The 20,766-nt window shown below is 51.3% G+C and overlaps 1 protein-coding gene across 2 annotated transcripts in view; it reads right to left on the bottom strand.

Moving 5' to 3' along the window:
• LAMTOR1 (late endosomal/lysosomal adaptor, MAPK and MTOR activator 1) overlaps positions 1-20,766 on the bottom strand; it is a 27,050-nt gene continuing 6,284 nt past the window's right edge. For both annotated transcript variants that reach the window (XM_074954416.1, XM_074954420.1), the window contains exons 2-5: positions 10,208-10,353; positions 5,193-5,270; positions 4,203-4,329; positions 1-763 (exon numbers count right to left, since the gene is read on the bottom strand). In XM_074954416.1, coding sequence (XP_074810517.1) covers positions 671-763; positions 4,203-4,329; positions 5,193-5,270; positions 10,208-10,353 — 444 coding nt within the window. In that variant the 3' untranslated portion in view covers positions 1-670. The remainder of the gene's footprint in view (positions 764-4,202; positions 4,330-5,192; positions 5,271-10,207; positions 10,354-20,766) is intronic.

Here is a 20,766-nt window from a genome sequence, read left to right on the forward strand (position 1 = left end):
TGAATGTATTTTATCTATTATGGCCCAAAAAAAAAAAAAATTAAAATACAAAGGTTCAACCATGTAAAAACAAGTGGTGTTAGAAACAGCCAGTCCTGCGAGCAGAGCCTCAGACCCCGGCAGCCACGATTTGTTGCGTTGTGTCCTTTAAAAATACAACTCGGTCCTGCCCCACCCCTGAAACTAACCATGATCGTCGTGGGAAAGCTTTTAAACCAATGCTACGCGGGGTGAATTTCCAATGTGTCACCGTGAACGCAACCATTTCCCCCTCCCCCAACCGATAATATTACAGGTAGCAACTAGGTACAAATACTGCAATCTGCCTTGACTGAAGAGCCAGGCGGCCGCGCTACCCCTGCTCCTTCCCCAGGGCCACTCCAGTGACTAGAGAGATTCTTCTCTTTATGGTCAACACTGTGCAATAAAGGCTTCCTATGTGATAAAGCCCCTCCCCCCAACCCATCTATGCTGGCCTGGCCTGCCCCACCCACACAAGAGAAAGGGAAAGCCTGGAGCAGGCTGGCCTAAGTGGTGGTTATTGTCTCCTTTGTGATTAGTTGGTCATCTGGGCTATGTACAAGTTCCGTAGCGGCGAGACGCCGATTGGAGGGAGGAAAAAAAGCAAAGAAAAAAAACAAGTGAAAGAGGTGCTCTCGGGCGAGCGTGCTCATGGGATCCCAAACTGTACAACCAGTTCTTCTTTCGCGTCCACTCGGATCTGCGAGAGCGCACTGAAGGCATAGGCGGCTATCCGGGAGACCTGTGGGCAAGAACCAGGGGCAGCAGCGTGAGTGACAGCTCGGAGGGGGATCACTCACCAGCTAAAGCCATTACAGCCACTGGCTCCCTTCCCGAAGAGCCCCCCCCGACCATCTTCATCTCAGCAGGGGCCACTGAGCAAGCCAGTCTAGGCTGTGGCACACCGGAAGGGCAGCACGGGGGAAGTCAGCACTGCCCATGCTCCGGCCACCCCCGCCACAAAGAGCCACCTTTTCCCCAGGGATGTTCCATTTATAGACAGACTGGAAAGCCTAAGGCCCCAGCGGGCGTGAAGATGTATCCATCCCAGAGGCAGGGAGCCCAGCTGTGCGCTCCCTGCGCAGAGATCACCTTTCCCCTTCCGGACGCATGCATGCGATCCAATAGCATTCACACACTGCCACGGTGAAGGCAAACAAACCGGGGGCTACCATTGGCCACGGCAGCGCCAGGATCGCCCCACAAAGCTCTGAATCGGGGAAGCCCCGCTGCGTGCTCCTCCCCATCCCCCACCTTCCAGCAATGGCAACTGAAGCAGGGTTTCCATGTGGCTACCGGCCCAAGAGGCCTCCGGAGCTCCCTAGAACTGTGGGAAAGGAGAACCCACCCAAGGCATTAGTCACAAAGCTGACCGGACGTGCACTTTAACTTCTAGGGCTTGCAGCAGTTTGAGAGTCTTCTACCGGTGGTTAGTGGAGCTGGTCAGAACAAGCGTCCCTCCCGCCCCCTGGAAAAATTCAGCTGTGCCAGAAACCAGAGTGAACATCCCATTGCGTCAGCTCGAATGAAAACACTTCCATTTGTCACACCAAATCGCCAGGTTGGTTTCAAGTCAGTTTGACATTAGACTGGGTCCATCTGAACAGCCTCATGGGAGTTACAGTTTGGTTGCCTCCATTGTCTCCATTGGTTGGCTTGCCCGGTGAGACTACATTGCCCATGATGCATCAGTCTTCCCTCTTGCTGACCCACTGTGATGCATCTTGGGAAATGTAGTCCAGCCCAGGAGTTCAGCCCACCGAGGAAAATGGGGGTACAAGGCACTCAAACTACAACTCCCATAAGACACTGTGGGAGCTCAGAAGAATGCGGTTTAGCATCAAACAGAATTAAGACAAAAGATGCTGATTTGGGAATTGCAAAACACTGTGTTGATCAAAAAGCGTCAAATCATGTTTAGACATTTCTGAATAGAAAGTTTTGGTTTTCAGGTCTCTGACTTTTTAAACAAGAGCTGAAGTTGCCCACAGAAAGCAGACATTTGCTGCAAGACATTGTGTTGATAGTCTGGTTTTTTTTTACAATAATGATTTTTGGCAGGAGCTTTTCAACAGCTCCAGTGGTAAGCCACACTGACCCCACATCACACAAAACTAGCAGACAGCTCAGTGCCCAGAGACTCATTTTAGAGAACCTCCAACCACCACCAAAGGGAGAGAGACCCCCAAGGTGATGGGATCTTGGAACGAAATTCAAGAGGCGTGCTCATTATGGACACTACATCCCATGGCAGCTTGATACTCCATTGGAGCTACGTTTCCAAGGAACAGCAGCAACTTAGTTTGGAAGATTATCTGTGGGAAAATTAAGCGTTTCATCCCAAGGGCTTTACCGACTTACAAGCTTTCCCCAGGGAGTGCATTCACACACGACAAGAATGCAGCCGCCTCTGGAGTGGGATGGGGCAGCTATTTAGTTCTGCACAGGACAGCACAGGATGGGAGGGGGACAATGTATCCAAATGGAACTGGAAGCAGTTGCCAGAGTTGGAATTCGCCCTGGACATCGGCGCCAACACTCACACGGCCCATTTTTTGTCAAAGCCGCAGTGTTTTTATCTTATCCCCAAGGACACGTCTCCAGCAGCGCCGCTTACTCCGTACTGGAGGACTGATTCAGAACCGACGCACAACAAATGCCATCTCCTAAGACGGCACCACCATTTGTTCCCGTCCAGTTACCGGCCAAACCCTGGTTAGGTAGGAAATCCGCTTAGAGCAGAGCCCGAGGTGGGACGGACTCAGCGTGTCTTTAGTTCTAGAAGTCCCGGCTAATCAGTGAGGTCATGCCCATTGCTTAGCTGAGCTGATGGCAAGAGGGCTCGGTGGAAGAAAGTGTCTACATTCCTGAACCCTGGCCCTTAACAAGCCAGCACCTCACTCCCGCTAGCCAGCCTCAGCTGGTGGCAAGTAGCAGCAGGGCTTAGAAAGGAGAGACTATGCGGTCTCCTTGTGTGCTTGCTCCCAAGTACAGATCAAGAGAAATCCATAGGCACTATGCAGCAGGCATGCTGGGGGGCACCAGCAGTGCACAGCGATTTACTGAGCCAGCTGGGAAGGGAATAAAACCCGCCGAGTGCCGGGGCAGCTGGCGTGCCACTACTCCATGCACGGATGCATGGGCAGGTGTGGTTTAAAATGCTAATGTGTCCGTAGGGGCCATCTAAAACCCAGGATGTTTTTACACGCTCAGCTGGGCTCAGGCAGTGCAGGGACAGCTGGCGTCATTCTGCCCAACCCCACGTGCTTTACTAGCCGGGCCAATGTGGCCGATGGAGGGTTGTGCTGCCACCACAGCATTCGCATCACACTGGTTCTTGTGTTCTGACCTAGACAGCAACGGAAATGCTGTTTGGGAAGGCACCGAAACAGGACCACCTTAACTCTGCCAGCTTCAAGTCACACTCACGGAGCAGGTCTGAGGTGCTGACGAGCGACCTCAGCGTTTTTCCTCTTCGTCCTGTTGAGCCAATCCAGCTTTGGGGTCTGTTCCTTCTTGGGCATCAGCGAGAGAATCGTTTGCCCAGTTCCCGTTACACCTGCGCAAACCCACTGACAGTCCTGGACTCTGCACAGCCTGCATCAGCAGACGTGAGGCACAAGCAGCCCACCTTGGCGCTCCCATCCCAGGGCAGTGTGTGGCAACAGCAGTCGGAGCCGTCTAACTTTTCAACTGCACAAATCTGACCTGCAGTGGACGGGAACCCTGAGGCCACGGTGCCACTGTTACAGTCAGAAGATCCACATTTTGAAGTTGGGGGGGGGGGGGGGAACGACAGGAGGGATGAGCAGAAACAGGATCTGTAGAGCTTGGACAAAGCATCTAAAAGAGGAGCGGGGCCACCACCCAGTACAGGGGTGGTGTAACCAGCCGGGAAGGAGAGGAAAGTTTGGCTTTCATGTAGTAAAACTAGGAATGGGATGAAACCGAGCAAAGGAAAATTGAGGCGGAGTCTGAGGGAAAGCTTGCCAAGAGCAAGATCTCTGGGACAGAGGAATCATCTCCCAGGGCGATCCCCTGTGCTTGGAGAGTTAGAACTGAACAGACCACAGGGGAAGGGGCAGGGAGCCAGCCTGCCTGGCCCTGGGACGGGCAAGGGCACTCGAAGGTCTTTGGTATCCCTGCCTGGCACAAGGGAGGGCGTGCCCCAGGCTCCTCACCTGCTGCAAGTCTGGATAGGGGACAGTCTCGCTTGCTAGCACTTGATGCGGTTGGCTGGTCAGAGACGGCAGAGGCGGGAGCTTCTTCCAATGCGTCAGGTTGTTACTCAGCATTGCCAGTCGCGTGCTAGAGCCAGGGGAGAGCAGAGAGAGCCGGCAGTGAGTCCCAGCGGGCAGAGGCCCCTGCAGTGCAGTCAGCCCCCCCCTGCAGGGCAGCCCGAGGGAAAGGGGCGCGGGTCACATGGAGTCTGACTGCGCTCACACAATGCGGGGACAGTCCCAGGAAGGGGATCGCTGGGGGGCATCGCATACCCAACCAGTCTTCCAGCTGTGGAGGGGGCCCACTTGGAGCCTCCCCGTCTTTCCCTCAGACGGAGAACGCAGACATTATTCGCGCAGGAGCAGTATTTAAACATCCCAATGCCCGGCACACGAGGCCTGTCCCGAGGGCCAGCCAAGCGTAGCTGCCAAATACCCAGTTCATTAGGGTAGAGCTAGATGGCTCAGGGAACCTGGGGCCTTTGCTTCCATCAGGAAGACGCCAGCAGAGCTGGGCTTTAGCGGAAGTGGGTTGGACAGCGGTTGATGGAAGACGGCAGGGCCTGGGTCTCACCAGTATCACAACACGCTGTAAAGGGGCCCAAGGAAGGCAGGCCAGTGCAACCTTTGGCTTCTTTGGCGTGAGGGGATGTAGGTTGCTAGATGGGAGCAGACCCTCTCCCCCACTCCTCACGAGGTGCCACGTCTCCTGTCACACATTAGGTTTTGCTGGCACGTTCAGATGCCTCCCCACTACCCTAGGGCAGCCCCAGGACACACAGCTGGGATTCCCTGGCCAGACACCCACTGCTCCCCCTGGTGCCTCGGGAGCGAGTAACGGATGGAACGCAGGGCGCATTACACCACCAGTTCTTCCGCCTACAACTGGGCAGCCCTGGGGGATCCTCTCGCACAAAGCCCCAGTCACCCCGCACCGGGACAGTCCCTTACCTGTATTGCCTGGCTCTGTCCATGTACTCATGCTGCTCCATTCCCTGGGAATCTGCAGCCGACACATCAATGATGTTACTGGGGAAAGATACAAGATGCAGGTTCGGCTGTTAGTGGGTGTGGCTCTCGTCTCCTGCCCCAACTTCCTGAGCCATCACGGCCCACCCATGCCCTTGGAGCAAACACTCGCCAGTGCCAGGCACCACAGTTGGTGAATACCCTCCCCTTGAAGATGGGGGCAGCATCCCCACGCCCTGACATCCCTGATGTGGCAGGGCCAGCTTGGTTCTATTAAGGGATGATGATCTAAGGGGGACGGTGACCTAAGCCCTGCGGTAAGTGGGCAAGTGGGATACTGGGAGGAAACACAAGGAGCAGGGTGCAACAGGGGAGGCCTCCTGATTCATACTGAGAAAGCAGGGCAATCGGCTAGTTATCCTAGGTGCCTGTACACGAACACAAGCACCCTGGGAAACAAGCAGGAAGAATTGGAAGTCCTGGCACAGTCAAGGAACTAGGATGTGACTGGAATAACAGAGACTGGGTGGCGAAACGCATATGACTGGAGCAGTGTCAGAGATAGGTATAAACCGGGGTGGGCAAACTACAGCCCATGGGCCACGTCCGGCCCGTCAGGCCTTTTAATCTGGCCCTTGAGCTCCAGCTGGGAAGCAGGGTCAGGGGCTTGCTGCGCTTCTCCCGGAAGCAGCAGCATGTCCCTGCTTCAGCTCCAGCACATAGGGGCAGCCAGGGGGCTCTCCGCATGCTGCTTCCGCCTCAAGTGCTGCCCCCTGTAGCTCCCATTGGCTGCGAACCACTGCTTCTGGGAGCTGTGGGGCTGGCGCCTGCAGACGGGACAGTGTGCAGAGCCGCCTGGCCATGCCTCTGCATAAGAGTTGGAGAAGGGACATGCCACTGCTTCTCCGAGCTGCTTGAGGTAAGCACCACCCGGAGCCTGTATCCCTGAATCCCCCACCCTGCACCTCAACTCCCTGCCTCAGCCCAGAGCCCCCTCCTGCCCTCTGAACCCCTCGGTCCCAACCTGGAGCACCCTCCTGCACCCCAAACACCCCAGCCTGCACAGAGCCACCTCATCAGTTGGGGTGGGTCCTGTTTTGAGCAGGGGGTTGGACCAGATGACCTCTTGAGGTCTCTTCCAACCCTGATATTCTATGATTCTATGAAGCTAAGTGTCTTCAAGTGGCATGGAAGCGGCTGACTCGCAGTGAGACCCATTCCAGTCCATGAGCTCACTGCATGGATGCGTCACTGAGCTGACCGCACTTCTCACTAGCTCTGGAGTCAGACTCAGCCTGCAGCCCTCGATGGCTAAAGCAGCGCACTAGGAGTCAGGAGACCTGGGTTCTGCTCCAGCCTCTGACACAGCCTAGTGCTGTAACCTTGGGCACGTCACTTAACCTCTGCCTCAGCTTCCCAACTGCAAAGTAGGGGCGATCCTTCTCTCTCCCTTACAAGGGTTGTGAGGAGTAAGCGCTTTGAGATCCTCAGATGGAAGGTGCTAAGGTATAGATGGGAAGTGATGAGCTCCCACTCTCTAGTTCCTTACTAAGAGAGAGCTCAGCACCAAGGCTCAGTCCCTGACATCCTCTTAACAGGGATTCTCTGCCACCTGCAGCTAGCGGGGAAAGCAAAGGGATGCCTGTGCACTGATTTGGAGCCTGTGGCCATATTACACCCCTTGGTCCCTGCATTCCTACACTGGCGGCTTGCAGCACGGGGGTGGGGGTGCTTTAAACCCAGTGCAAGCTTTCCTTTGAGCCAGGACCATCTTCAGATTCCCTCCATTTTACAGATGGGTAGGGAAGAATTAAGCAACTCGCCAAGACCAGAGGGGCTCAGAGGTTCCTGACTCCCAGACCTGGTTAGGTCTCGCACCGTGGCCAGGACTGAAGAAGAGATTCACAGATCCAGGCCAGCATGACCATCCAGTCCAACCTCCTGCAGGAAGCGGGCCAGAGAATCCCGCCCAGTGATTCCTGCAGAGACCCTGCTCTTGGGGGACCGTGAGCGCCTGTGTGAACAGCGCAGATCCAAGCTCAGCCACTCTGCTGCCTTATCCCCGCAGCTGGTCTCATGGTAGCTGGCGATCCAGCAAGTATACCCTGCTTACCAAGCAGAAATGGTCTAGAACCTTCAGTAACTACGCTCTGTAGCTATAAAATCCTCCTCCAGACACAGTGCGATGAGCCAAATCAGCCCTAGTTTTGTAGCCCACAATGGAGTCATATTTGATGCATTGTCTACAGTTGTTGCTTTTGATGGTAAAGCGCCTTGGAGACTACATTATAGCTAGACAGACACAGATGGGCACCTCCGCTGGGTTAGAACTCCCTTCCGTACACTCAAGGAGCTCGGCAGCCTATTAGCATATGCTGTGAGGATCCATAACAGGTGTTTGTCATCATCAGAGTCAGGCACTACACATGCCATGGGCTTGGTCTGACCCAGCTTGGAAGGCTGTGTTTCAGTCAGAGGGGAAGTTACAGAGAACTGTAGGGTCTTTGCACAATTTCCATGTTCTGCACAATTTAAGCCTCCATAAAGTAGTAAGGATGCCATTCTGAAGCAGAGCAGGTTGGGCTTCTGTAAAGTATATATAACAAATGGAAGAAAGGGGAAGCTGAGAGTAATGAATAAGTCAGAAGTTAGGAATTGTAGACAATTGATAAGGGAAGCCAAGGGACAAGAGGGGAAATCTATGGCCAGCAAAGTTAAGGACAGTAAGAAAGATTTTTAAAAATATATATTAGGAACAAAAAGAATCCTGACAATGGTACTGGTCAGTTGCTAGATGGAAATAGTAGAATTATCTATATTAATGCAGAATAGGCAGAGATGTTCAATAAATATGTCTGTTCTGTATTTGGGGGAAGACAGATGATGCAGATAATATACTGTCCATTCCACTAGTATCTCTGCAGGATGTTAAACCAGAAGCTACTAAAGACAAACATTTTTAAGTCAACTGGTCCAGATAACTTGCTTCCAAGAGTTTTAAAAGGTCTGGCTGAGGAGTTCGCTAGACCATTAATGTTGATCTTTCAGTAAGTCAGAGCACTGAGGAAGTTCTCGAAGACTGGAAGAAAGCTAATGTTGGGCCAATTTTTAAAAAGGGTAAATGGGATGACTTGGGTAATTATAGGCCTGTCAGCCTGACATCAGTCCTGGGTAAGATATTGGAGCAGCTGATACAGGACTCAATTAATTATGAACTGAAGGAGGGTAACTTACTTAATGCAAATCATCAGTTCAGTGAAAATAAATCTTTCAAACTAATTTGATATAAAAAATATTACAAAGTTGGTTGATAAAGGTAATAGTGTTGACATAACATATTTTGATTTCTGTAAAGCCCACTTGTGCCGCATGACATTTTGATTACAAAACTAGATCAATATAAATTTAACATGGTACACATTCAATGGATTAGAAACTGCTTAGTTACATTTTGAGACCTACTGGGGAATTGTCATTGAGCAGGTGTGTTTCAGCGGACACAGTACTCCAGCTGAGGCTTCACTACTGCTGAGTAGAGGGGGACAATTACCTACTGTCTCTTACATACCAAAAAAAAAAGGCTAATGTAATTGAGTGTTGTAACTGAAACACATTGTTGACTCATTCAATTTCTGATCCACCATAACCTTCTAGGATCCTTTTCAGCAGTACTACCACCTAGCCAGCTATTCTCTGTTTTGTAGTTATGCATTTGATTGTTCCTCCCTACGTGAAGTACTTTGCACTTGTCTTTACTCTATTTCCTCTTGTTGATTTCAGACCAATTCTGATTTGAGAAGGTCCTTTTGAATTCTAACCCTGCCCCGCAAAGTGCTTACAACTCTTCCCAGCTTGGTGTCATCTGGAAATTTTATAAGCGTACACACTACTCAATTATTCAAGCCATCAGTGCAAATATTGAGTAGTTCCGGGCCGATGACTGAACCCCGCGAGACCTCACTAGATACCAGTCCTCCCATTTTGACAATGAACCACTGATAACTACTCTGAGTATGGTCTTTCAACCAGTTGTGTCCCATATTATAGTAATTTCATCTAGACCACATTTCCCTAGTTTGCTTATGAGAATATCACATGGGGCTGTGTCAAAAGCCTTACTAAAATCAAGATCTATCACCACTACTGCTTCCCTCCCTATCCACTAGGCAAGTTACTCTGGCAAAGGAGGAAATTAGGTTAGCTTGGCATAATTTGTTCTTGACAAGTCCATGTTGGCTATTCCTTATAATCCTATTATATTCTAGGTGCTTACAAATTGATTGTTTATTAATTTGTTGCAGTATCTTTCCAGGTATTGAAGTTAGGCTGACCAATCTATAATCCTCCAGGTCATTTTTGTTCCTCTTTTTGAAAACCTGTACTATGTTTGCCCTCTTCCTGTCCTCTGGGATGTCACCCATCCTCCATGAGTCCTCAAAGATGATTAGCAATGGTTGTGAGATTGCTTCAGCTAGTTCCTTATGTACCCTATGGTGAATTCCATCAGGCCCTGCCGACATGAATACATTTAACTTATCTAACTAGTCTTTAACCTGTTCTTTCCCAGCCCAGTGCTCTCTTCATCAGTCAGTGCGACTTCCCCTATAAGTGTCAACCTCTCTCCGTCTCCCATTGGCTACATAGGGAAACCGAGCCACAGCGAGGTTAAGTGACATACTCAAGTCCACACAAGTCAGTGGCAGAGGTGAGACCAGAACCTACAGTCCTGGCTCCAGCTACCAGACCACACCATGCTAGGATGACGTGTCCTGATAGCATTTTGACACCAAACTAAGTAACCTGCCACAGAGGGACATGGGAGTAATGTCCGAGCACTCGGCCATCCGTTAGCTTCAGGCTCCCTGACTCGGCAGAGGAAAGCACCTTGTTGGCACATGTCCTGGCTGCTGCCAGAAGAGGCCCCTCCACTACGGCCCCACAAGCCAGCATACACCTCTACCCCACAAGCAGGGGTGCGGCTCCACGCTGTGACTTACGTGGCCGTCTTGGCAAGGATGGACGACAGCATGGCCTGCTCATCCGTGCGGGCTGACGGGAGGCTGTGATAATTTTGTTCAGCTCCATTTAACACCTTGTTCGGGGGGCTGACAGCAGGCTCCAGCAGCCGCTTCGTCTCCTCTTCCTGAGGAGGAAGGGGAGTAGGAGAATCAGCTCTGGTTTCAGAGGAAACTCACCTGTTCCAGATGCGAGTAACAGCTTAGATCCCGAAGCAACCCTCCCAGAGCCACTTGAAATGGGTTACTTTATACAAAGGACATTTATATATGGATTACATCGACCACCCCAACATGTCCAATGCCTCTCTCCTTGCCATCAGAATCACTTTGCCATCCTACCTCCTGCCGGGGCCATTTTCTCTAGCAGCCCCCCAAGATCCGCTTCAGTGGCAGGAAGAAAGCTACCCTCATGCTCTCTGGGTACCTGAAGATCTTTGCAATCCACACCAGTGCGACTGGAAAAAACAGGCTGCCCCCACTGCCAGTAATGAACCATGCAGTCCCCAGGGAGGTTCATCCACTGCAAGGCCTGATAAACACTGACCATCTTGTCCAGTGGTTCTCAACCCGCGGCCCAATCAGCACACAGCTGCGGCCCATGTGACATCCTCCGGGACATACAGGCAGTATATATATTGTGTGGATGCGGCCCACGTAACTTAGGGAGCTGCGTATGTGGCCCATAATGGTAAACAGGTTGAGAACCACTGATCTAGTTTGACCGCCTGCATAACACAGGCCAGAGAACTGCCCCCAAATAATCCCTGGAGCAGACCTTCTAGAAAAACAGCCAGTCTTGATATAACAACTGCCAGTGATGGAGAATACACCATGTACCTTGGTAAACTGTTCCAATGGTTAATCGCCCTCACTGTAAATTATTATAAATTTATGCCTTATTTCCAGTCTGAATTTGTCTAGGAGGTTACAGGAGCGGTCGTGGCCAACCAGACGGGATGTTACAGACGATCACTGCTTATCTAAGCCACTCAGGAGGGGCAGTGATCTGGAGTAAGTCCTTTGAAGGTTTTGCCAGTATAAATACACCCAACTCTTTTGCTGGGTCAATGTTAGCGCTTTCGCCTGTGTGAAGTGTTGTTAAAAAAAAAATCATCACCCCTCTAACAGACATCACTGTATCAGCAATTGTAGACCCGGTCTCAGGCAGTGATTTGAGCTAAAAGGGGTCAGCTGACAGCTCTGGAGACTCAAGTCCAGAACCCACAGCTCAGATACAGCATGGGCATCAAGAGAGCAAGCCTCCCTGTCCCCCGATTCAATGGATGTGTCCCCACCTGGACGGAGATCATCAACTTGTTTCACCTAAGCTAACAGATGGTTCTAACTTTCATTGAGCACCTGGGCTGGGGGCTTACGAATGAAAAGCTCCACTAGCCCCACGTCAGTCCAGTCCTTGCGCCAGCCACGTTGCTGGCACCGATGCTGCTTCTATGGAAAGCCTGTTGGAACAGACCAGCTGGCCAGGGAGTCCCAGCCTGTACAGCGACAACCAAAGCTCCGGCAGCCAGATTCCCTTCTCCTGCTAGACTCAGAGGGATGCAGTGCAGGAGTGATCTGGAAGCAGTATCCAGTATAGGGCTGCCAATTTTGGTTGGCTGTATTCCTGGAGGTTTCGTCACAGGACATAATCTTGAATTAAAGATTAATCTTTCAGTCCTGGAGGGTTGGCAGCCCTAATAGTACAGGACCCAAGTTCCCTGTAAGCTGCACAGCCATGCAGCAGCCTTCTTCACGTCACGCAGGTGCTCAGAGAACCCGCCGGGGGGACCTGCTGCAGCCAGGGGAGGGGCGCCCCTCCTCCGGCCCCAACCTAGCCTGGCCCCCAAGCTGCTGTGGCCAACCTAGCCTGGCCCCCAGCCCTGACCCATGGCCGGGGCGCCCCTCCCCTGGCCCGCACCTGCCAGGAGAGGGGCGCCTATCCTGTGGCCCCAGCCCCGGAACTGCCACAGTAGGGAGAGGGACCTCGTCTCCCCGCCCCCAGCCCAGGTGCTGTTGGGGCGGGGGATCCTTTCTCCTTTACATAGCCCTGGAGCACCCTCCTGCACACCAAACCCCTCACCCCCAGCCGGAGCCCTCTCACCCCTGCATCCCAACAGCCGAGCCCCCTCCCACACTCTGAACCCCTCGGCCCTATCCCCACCAGATGAATTTTGTTATGTACACCAATATGGAGGTCAGGCGTTACATATCACCTCCATATTGGTGCACATAACAAAATTCATTCTGCACATGGATGGGAAAAATTAGAGGGAACACTGTACAGGACCCAAGAGGAGGGGAGGGGAGATCCCTCCCAGCATACAAAACTGCATCGTAATCCCAGATCTCGCATTCGCCAATGAAAACAGCTCTAGGAGGCACAGACTGTCTCACGTGGAGACATTTCCTCCTTCCTCTGACACTGCCTAGGCAGGCAAACACTGATTTAAAAAAAATGTTTATTTCAATACTAAAAAATAACCCTATTTAAAATTAAATGTGAAATTATGACACTTTACAATGTAAACTTGTTCAAAGCATTAAAAAAAATATCCAAAAACAGCACATTTGCTGCCAAACTCAAACCACTGAACTGGTGGAAATCACTGGCGAAGCACCAGGAACCAAAGTTTGCTGAAGCATTAAACCAGTTTTTGACAGCAGTCGCCACTTGTGGAGATGCAGAGAATATTCTCGTCAGTTCAGTTCATTCAACTAATGCAGTTCAATGACCAGTTCATTCAAAGTCCAGAAACCTATTGGGGGTTGAAAAGGCAGAAAGCTTGTTTTCCCTCTGCCAATCTCAGAGCAGAGACAAGGTGAGAGAGATGAGACCTCCCAGCTATAAAAACTTGCAGAACAGGGTGACTAGAAACAGTGAAATTCCGTAACTACAGTTAATACCATATTTCCTTTCATTAAAAGGAGCTGTAAGCGCAAAAGAGGTTTTGACACTTACTTTTTCCTCTTATGTATCCAGGACATTCAAAGTAGTTTTATTGAATACAAACAATTTGAAAATATTGTTTACGGAATTAACTGAATTCCAATTCCATCCCAATTCAGCTCAACACAGAAAAAAAATTAAGTGTTATTCACTATCTTCTACAGTAACAGAGTAAAAACTAGGACACTGAATAACCTGATAAAAAGAAAAGGAGTACTTGGGGCACCTTAGAGACTAAAATTTATTAGAGCATAAGCTTTCGTGAGCTACAGCTCACTTCATCGGATGCACACAGTGGAAAATACAGTGGGGAGATTTTATATACACAGAGAACATGAAACAATGGGTGTTACCATACACACTGGAACGAGAGGGATCAGGTAAGGTGAGCTATTACCAGCAGGAGAGGGGGGTGGGGGGGGAGGGGAGGACCGACCTTTTGTAGTGATAATCAAGGTGGGCCATTTCCAGCTGTTTACAAGAACAGTAGGGGGGGAAAACAAACAATGGGAAATAGTTTTACTTTGTGTAATAACCCATCCACTCCCAGTCTCTATTCAAGCCTAAGTTAATTGTATCCAGTTTGCAAACTAATTCCAATTCAGCAGTCTCTTGTTGGAGTCTGGTTCTGAAGTTTTTTTGTTGAAGAATTGCAACTTTTAGGTCTGCAATCGAGTGACCAGAGAGACTGAAGTGTTCTCCGACTGGTTTTTGAATGTTATAATTCTTGACGTCTGATTTGTGTCCATTTATTCTTTTACGTAGAGACTGTCCAGTTTGCCCAATGTACATGGCAGAGGGGCATTGCTGGCACGTGATGGCATATATCACATTGGTAGATGCGCAGGTGAACGAGCCTCTGATAGTGTGGCTGATGTGATTAGGCCCAATGACGGTGTCCCCTGAATAGATCTGTGGACACACTTGGCAACAGGCTTTGTTGCAAGGATAGGTTCCTGGGTTAGTGATTCTGTTGTGTGGATGCTCGGGAGTATTTGCTTCAAGTTGGGGGCTGTCTGTAAGCAAGGACTGGCCTGTTTCCCAAGATCTGTGAGAGTGATGGGTCGTCCTTCAGGATAGGTTGTAGATCCTTGATGATGCGTTGGAGAGGTTTTAGTTGGGGGCTGAAGGTGATGGCTAGTGGCGTTCTGTTATTTTCTTTGTTGGGCCTGTCCTGTAGTAGGTGACTTCTGGGTATTCTTCTGGCTCTGTCAATCTGTTTCTTCACTTCAGCAGGTGGGTACTGTAGTTGTAAGAATGCTTGATAGAGATCTTGTAGGTGTTTGTCTCTGTCTGAGGGGTTGGAGCAAATGTGGTTGTATCATAGAGCTTGGCTGTAGACAATGGATCGTGTGGTGTGGTCTGGATGAAAGCTGAAGGCATGTAGGTATGTATAGCAGTCAGTAGGTTTCTGGTATAGGGTGGTGTTTATGTGACCATCGCTTATTAGCACCGTAGTGTCCAGGAAGTGGATCTCTTGTGTGGACTGGTCCAGGCTGAGGTTGATGGTGGGATGGAAATTGGAATTCCTCAAGGGCTTCTTTGCCATGGGTCCAGATGATGAAGATGTCATCAATGTAGAGCAAGTAGAGTAGGGGCATAAGGGGACGAGATCTGAGGAAGCGTTGTTCTAAGTCAGCCATAAAAACGTTGGCATACTGTGGGGCCATGCGGGTACCCATAGCAGTGCCGCTGATTTGACGGTATACATTGTCCCCAAACGTGAAATAGTTATGGGTGAGGACAAAGTCACAAAGTTCAGCCACCAGGTCTGCCGTGACATTATCGGGGATACTGTTCCTGACGGATTGTAGTCCATCTTTGTGTGGAATGTTGGTGTAGAGGGCTTCTACATCCATAGTGGCCAGGATGGTGTTTTCAGGAAGATCACCGATGGATTGTAGTTTCCTCAGGAAGTCAGTGGTGTCTCAAAGATAGCTGGGAGTGCTGGTAGCGTAGGGCCTGAGGAGGGAGTCTACATAGCCAGACAATCCTGATGTCAGGGTGCCAATGCCTGAGATGATGGGGCGTCCAGGATTTCCAGGTTTATGGATCTTGGGTAGCAGATAGAATACCCCAGGTTGGGGTTCCAGGGGTGTGTCTGTGCGGATTTGTTCTTGTGCTTTTTCAGGGAGTTTCTTGAGCAGATGGTGCAGTTTCTTTTGGTAACCCTCAGTGGGATCAGAGGGTAAACTGATGTTAGTCTACATAACTTCTTAAATAAGTGTGTCGAGAGAGTATAGCAAAAAGTACCAAGTTCTACCAGTCAACAAGAATCAGCCTCTTTTGGCAAAAAACTCAAAAATACAAATGCAAAGCAAGATTAAATTTGATGATTTAAAAGGTTTCCTGCTTGCTGATTTACATGAATCCACCCTGTTTCTTGGGCTCATTCTAGCTTGGATACAGAACAGTGTGCCCCACCAGTAGGCATAACTAGGAGCTGGCTCCCCAAACATGTCCAGAAGCTGGGTAGGCCGTTCCCCAAAGTGAGGCCTTTAGGGAACACAACTACCCAAGAATCTCTGCTAACCTCCGAAGGTTTGATAGCAGCCATGTTTGGTGAGAGTCCCAGTTATATCACCTGCTTCCCCACATGGGCCAGCAGCTATTTAAAGAAATGACGAGTCTTTTGTCAGCTGCTCCAGAGTGATTGTGCAGTCAAGAACAGCATGCCTGCTCTCTGCTACTTTGTTCTACTCTGATTGGTACCAGCCCATCACTCTCAATTAGAACCGACTCGTTAAAATGTAAGGATGCCCCAACCCACCAACAGCACCAGCCCAACAAGCAATGAACCAAGAGCCTCCCTTTCCTGCTATCCCTGCAGCCACCCCTGCCAGGTCAGCCTTGCAGGCTGTGGAGAGCGCATCCCAGGGCCAGCAGTTGCTGCTCCCCAGAGTTCCTCCACTGATTCAAATGGGGAAGTATCCCCCAGGGAGTGGGGGCCTCGCTTGTTGGCTGATCCAAGGCCTATAACAGCGAGGAATGCAGCTAGTCAGAGTAGCCACTCCTGGAGATAACAGGCTGTCTCGGGGACCTGTAATTCTTATGCACATAAGCAGATCACACGGTTAAGCAAAGGCACCCACATCTGAGAGAAGCCTATGTATACGCAAGGGAATGCATGGTGGGAATCTGAATCAGACCAGGGCAGTTACGGGCAACAAGACAACCCTGTCTAGACTGGGGAGAAGGGTTGTCCTAGGGTCAGCCATGACCAGATAACATATTTTAGGGTGTTCAACTACTTACACCGGTTGTAAAGTAGTGTTTTAAAAGGGCTAGTTAACATGGTGGATGGTCGAGATAGTCCTGCCTTGAGTGCAGGGGACGGGACCTCAAGAAATCTTCGAGGTCATTTCAGTCCTACAATTTTATGTTTTAAACCTGACTGATTTCCTTAGTCTAGACAGGGCTTCCGACATTACACTGCAGAGAGTTTAGATGGTGAAGAGCATCTTTCTAAGGCAAGGCATGGAGACAGCTGAAAGAAGGCTGGATAAAACCCTTGTAAATATCCAGCGGGGCCATTCCTGCAGTCAGCACGGGGCAGAACAGCCAACTGTACTGCCGGTGTCAAATTAATCTGATCAAACAGAGACCAGCGCACAATCACAGAGCAATTCCACTCAGAGGGCGGGAGGGATTAGACGTGTACCTCGCCCCGCAAAAACAACATGGAGCCAGGAGACAGCCAGCTAGAAGCACTGGTAAGCTCTGAAGGGCATATGGAATTTGGGGTGAGACACTAACCTGTAATTAGGAGTAGAGGAAAAACTGAAGAAAGGGAAATGTAAAGCAAGTGTCAGCCTGAGCTCCGAGACTGCGGAACAAGACGCTGGAGAGCAGACCGCATGGAACAATCCGGCGCTCGCTGGGAGATGCCCCAATGGGCTTTTTCCACTTCTAACTTAATAGTTCACATCCAGCGGCACCAACAATTTAGCTACCAGCCCCTCGGGTCCCTCTACCACTGGGAGTTGGGCAGCCTGGGATGGGACTGCCCCACATCTAGGTTCTGATGACCTTGTTGAAGCAAGCCAGGTTAAGCAGCAGCAACTGGGCCTGTGGGCAGATGTCCCACCCCTAGCAAGGGGAGAAGGGGAGCTGTAATGATAGTACATCCCACCGAGGATGCGCATGACGGATGAGCCAACCACCAAAAGAAAGGGCACAACCTGCTCGTCAGGATTACCACCACCTCAGGCCCCACGCCAAGCTTCCCCAGGTCTCTGGGGACGGATATCAAACGCCCAGAGTGGGTCAGACTACATGCTGCCGTTCTAACTGGACACAGACATCTCGCTCCTCTGCCTCGAGAGCCGTTGGGGCAGAGCTGCGCACACCCGCTAGCAAGCAGATCACGGGCTTCAGGAAAGGCCACTCAGCACTGGGAAGAGACACTGACGCCAAACTGCTCCTGTGGAATGCAATCCAAGCCCTTTTGCCAGTGTTGACTGTGGTCTGATTTGTTCAACAGCCCATCAAATCTGATGCAGCAAAATTTTCCTTCCTTGCTGTGTTCAGATCTGGGAGGGGGAGATTTCCCCCTCCCCTGGCAGACAGAGAGACCGACAGTGTAGTAACCACACCCCCAGTTTCTTCCTCCACCAACTTGGAGCTCAGTGCCCACACAAACCATCCTTCACTCCCAGATCTCAGGCCTCACTGGGATCAGGCCTGTTGCTTGGGGCTGGGAGACTGACTGCTGGGTGAGGAAAGGGAGGTAAGTGAGGGAGGGATTAAGCAATGGGCAGGAATCAAACATAACTAGGGGCTAACTCAGGGAGGGAAGCCAAAACCCCTGGGAGCCCAGCAACCGAGCCTGCGGCTGCTAGACAGCACGGCTGGGGTTGGGGAAGGAGAAGAGTGAAAAGGAGACTGGCCGGGCAGTGGCAGCAGCAAGGGGAGCCAGGTGCAGCAGCACCCTCTCCCCAGGAGCTGAGGCAGAGCAGGCAGCCACCAAGGGAACAATCGGGATGTCAGTGAGGCAGCCCCTCCGCCCAGAACGGACACCTGGGTGATCCTCAGCGACAGGCTGGGCCTGTTGTGTTCTGAGGGAGGAGAAGCTGGACAAGATCACCCATCTGTTTTTCCTTCCCTGCTCTCCCGTAAGACCTCCTCTGACCTCCCCAGGGGGCCATCCAGCTCTCACCTGGCTTCCTCAGGCTCCATCTACACAAACTAGATCAGTTTCTAAACCAACTGGTGCAGTTGCTCTGTGGAGCAGAATTTTCTGCACCCTGCTCCAGAGGGGTGCTCAGGTTTCCTCTCTCCGCAGTTTCAATCTTGTTAGCATAAGACAGCCGGGAGCACCTTGAGGGCTCACGCTGGCACTATCCCAGCCTCCTTCCCCAGGGAGCTCTGCCTTCAGAAAGGGCCTTTTCCGCAGTCATTAGAAGACCCAGCTCCTGCCCCATGGCTTTTGCTGGGAAGGGTCCCTGGGAGGTCATTGCCGGGGGGTTCATTACGCATGTTTCTCACCACTGACACTGATGAGTCCCATTCACTGTGCCCTAAATTATACATACAGGTGATCTCCGGCTCAGGGCTTGGAAAAGCCAATTGCAAGTATGAGACCCCCTCTCACCCTGCTGGAAGTAGCCGAGGACAAGGCAAAAAGCTCCTCCAGTGACTAGAGGCGTGCAGAAATTCAGAGGTATCAGACAATGACTAGCCAGAGGCAGATAGGAGATGGAGCCCAGGGAGCCCTCCTAGAAATTCCAGCACCCTTTTCCCCAGCAGCGGACTAACATGTGAGCCCTGCTGAACTGCAATTAAAGTGCAGACTTCCTGGGTGCAGTATTGCCTAGACGGGCCACAAGGGGGCGCTTGCACTTCTCTAAAAATTCAGTACTTGTGGCACCTTAGAGACTAACCAATTTATTTGAGCATGAGCTTTCGTGAGCTACAGCTGTGAGCTGTAGCTCACGAAAGCTTATGCTCAAATAAATTGGTTAGTCTCTAAGGTGCCACAAGTACTCCTTTTCTTTTTGTGAATACAGACTAACATGGCTGTTACTCTGAAATCTAAAAATTCAGCACAGCTTCCCTGATTTTAGGTGTCCCAGGCCAGTGGTTTTCAAACTTTTCTTCTGAGGACCCAGCTGAAGAAAACTGTTGATGCCCGCGACCCACCGGAGCTGGGGATGAGGGGTTTGGGGTGTGGGAGGGGCTCAGGCAGAGAGTTGGCATGCGGGGGTGAGGGCTGCGGGGTGGGATCAGGAATGAGGGGTTCAGGGTGTGGGAGGAGGCTCTGTGCTGGGGGTCAGGGTGCAGGAGGGGATCAGAGCTCTGGGCTGGGGGTGCACGCTCTGGGGTGGGGCTGGGGATGAGGGGTTTGGGGTGCAGGAAGGGGTTCCAGGTTTGGGGGCTCAGGGCTGGGGTGTGGACTTTCCTATGGTGGCTCCTGATCAGCAGTGCAACCGGGGTGCACCACAAACTGTGCTGCACCCCAAAAGCGGCCAGCAGCAGGTCTGGCTCCTAGGTGGAGGTACACAAGCGGCTCCGCCCGACTCTTGCCTGAAGGCACAGCCCCCCCACCCCCCCAAGTTTCCATTGGCCGGTTGCTGGCCAATGTGAATGCGGAGCTGGTGCTCGGGGGCAGGGTGCAGGGCCCTGTGGCCCCCCTGCCAATAAGCTGGACCCCGCTGCTGGCTGCTTCCGGGATACAGCGCAGTGTCGGAACAGGTAGGGACTAGCTTGCCTTAGCCGGGCAGCACCGCCAACGGGATTTTTAATGTCCTGGTCAGCGGTGCTGACCAGAGCAAGGCAAGCCAGCACCTTACATGCAGCGACCCACAGTTTGAAAACCACTGTCCTAGAACAGGGGTTCTCATCCTTTTTCTTTCTGAGCCCCCCCCACCCCAAGATTGCTCAGGCTTCAGCTTCAGCCCCGGGTGGTGGGGCTCAGGGACCTGTGCTTCAGCCCCATGTGGTGGGGCTTCGGCTTTCCGCTCTGGGCCGCAGTGAGTATAATGCTGGCCCTGCTTGGAGGGCCTCTGGAAACCTACTCAAGGCCTCCCAGGGGCCCCAGACCCCTGGTTGAGAACTGCTGTCCAAGAATTTGGATCTCTGTTTTTAACTGAATCTCAGCTGAAAAATAAAAGCTGTTCACATTAGACAGTGAACTACTGAACTCCACGACTCTCCTCTGAACCAGGGACAGAAAGGCAGATGTGCCTCTAACTCCCTTACCTGTGGAACTCCCTGCCACAGGGTGCAGAGCCCAATACTGCAGCTGGAGAATTTAATGTCTTCTATATAATATGTTTCAGAGTAGCAGCCGTGTTAGTCTGTATCCGCAAAAAGAACAGGAGTACTTGTGGCACCTTAGAGGCTAACAAATTTATTTGAGCATAAGCTTTCGTGAGCTACAGCTCACTTCATCGGATGCATGTTAGCCTCTAAGGTGCCACAAGTACTCCTTCCTATATTATATGGTCAGCATAAACAATGTCTAGGGGTGAACATTCCCCTCTCCCTTCCCCACCTGGTAGCATGGTATTGCATTATATTCTCCTCCTCCTATATATTATATAGCCTCTCTAAGGCTCAGTGGATACTGCTGCAGATGGATTCATAGTGT

Source organism: Natator depressus, chromosome 1, assembly GCF_965152275.1.
Source record: "Natator depressus isolate rNatDep1 chromosome 1, rNatDep2.hap1, whole genome shotgun sequence".
Lineage (NCBI taxonomy): Eukaryota > Metazoa > Chordata > Testudines > Cheloniidae > Natator > Natator depressus.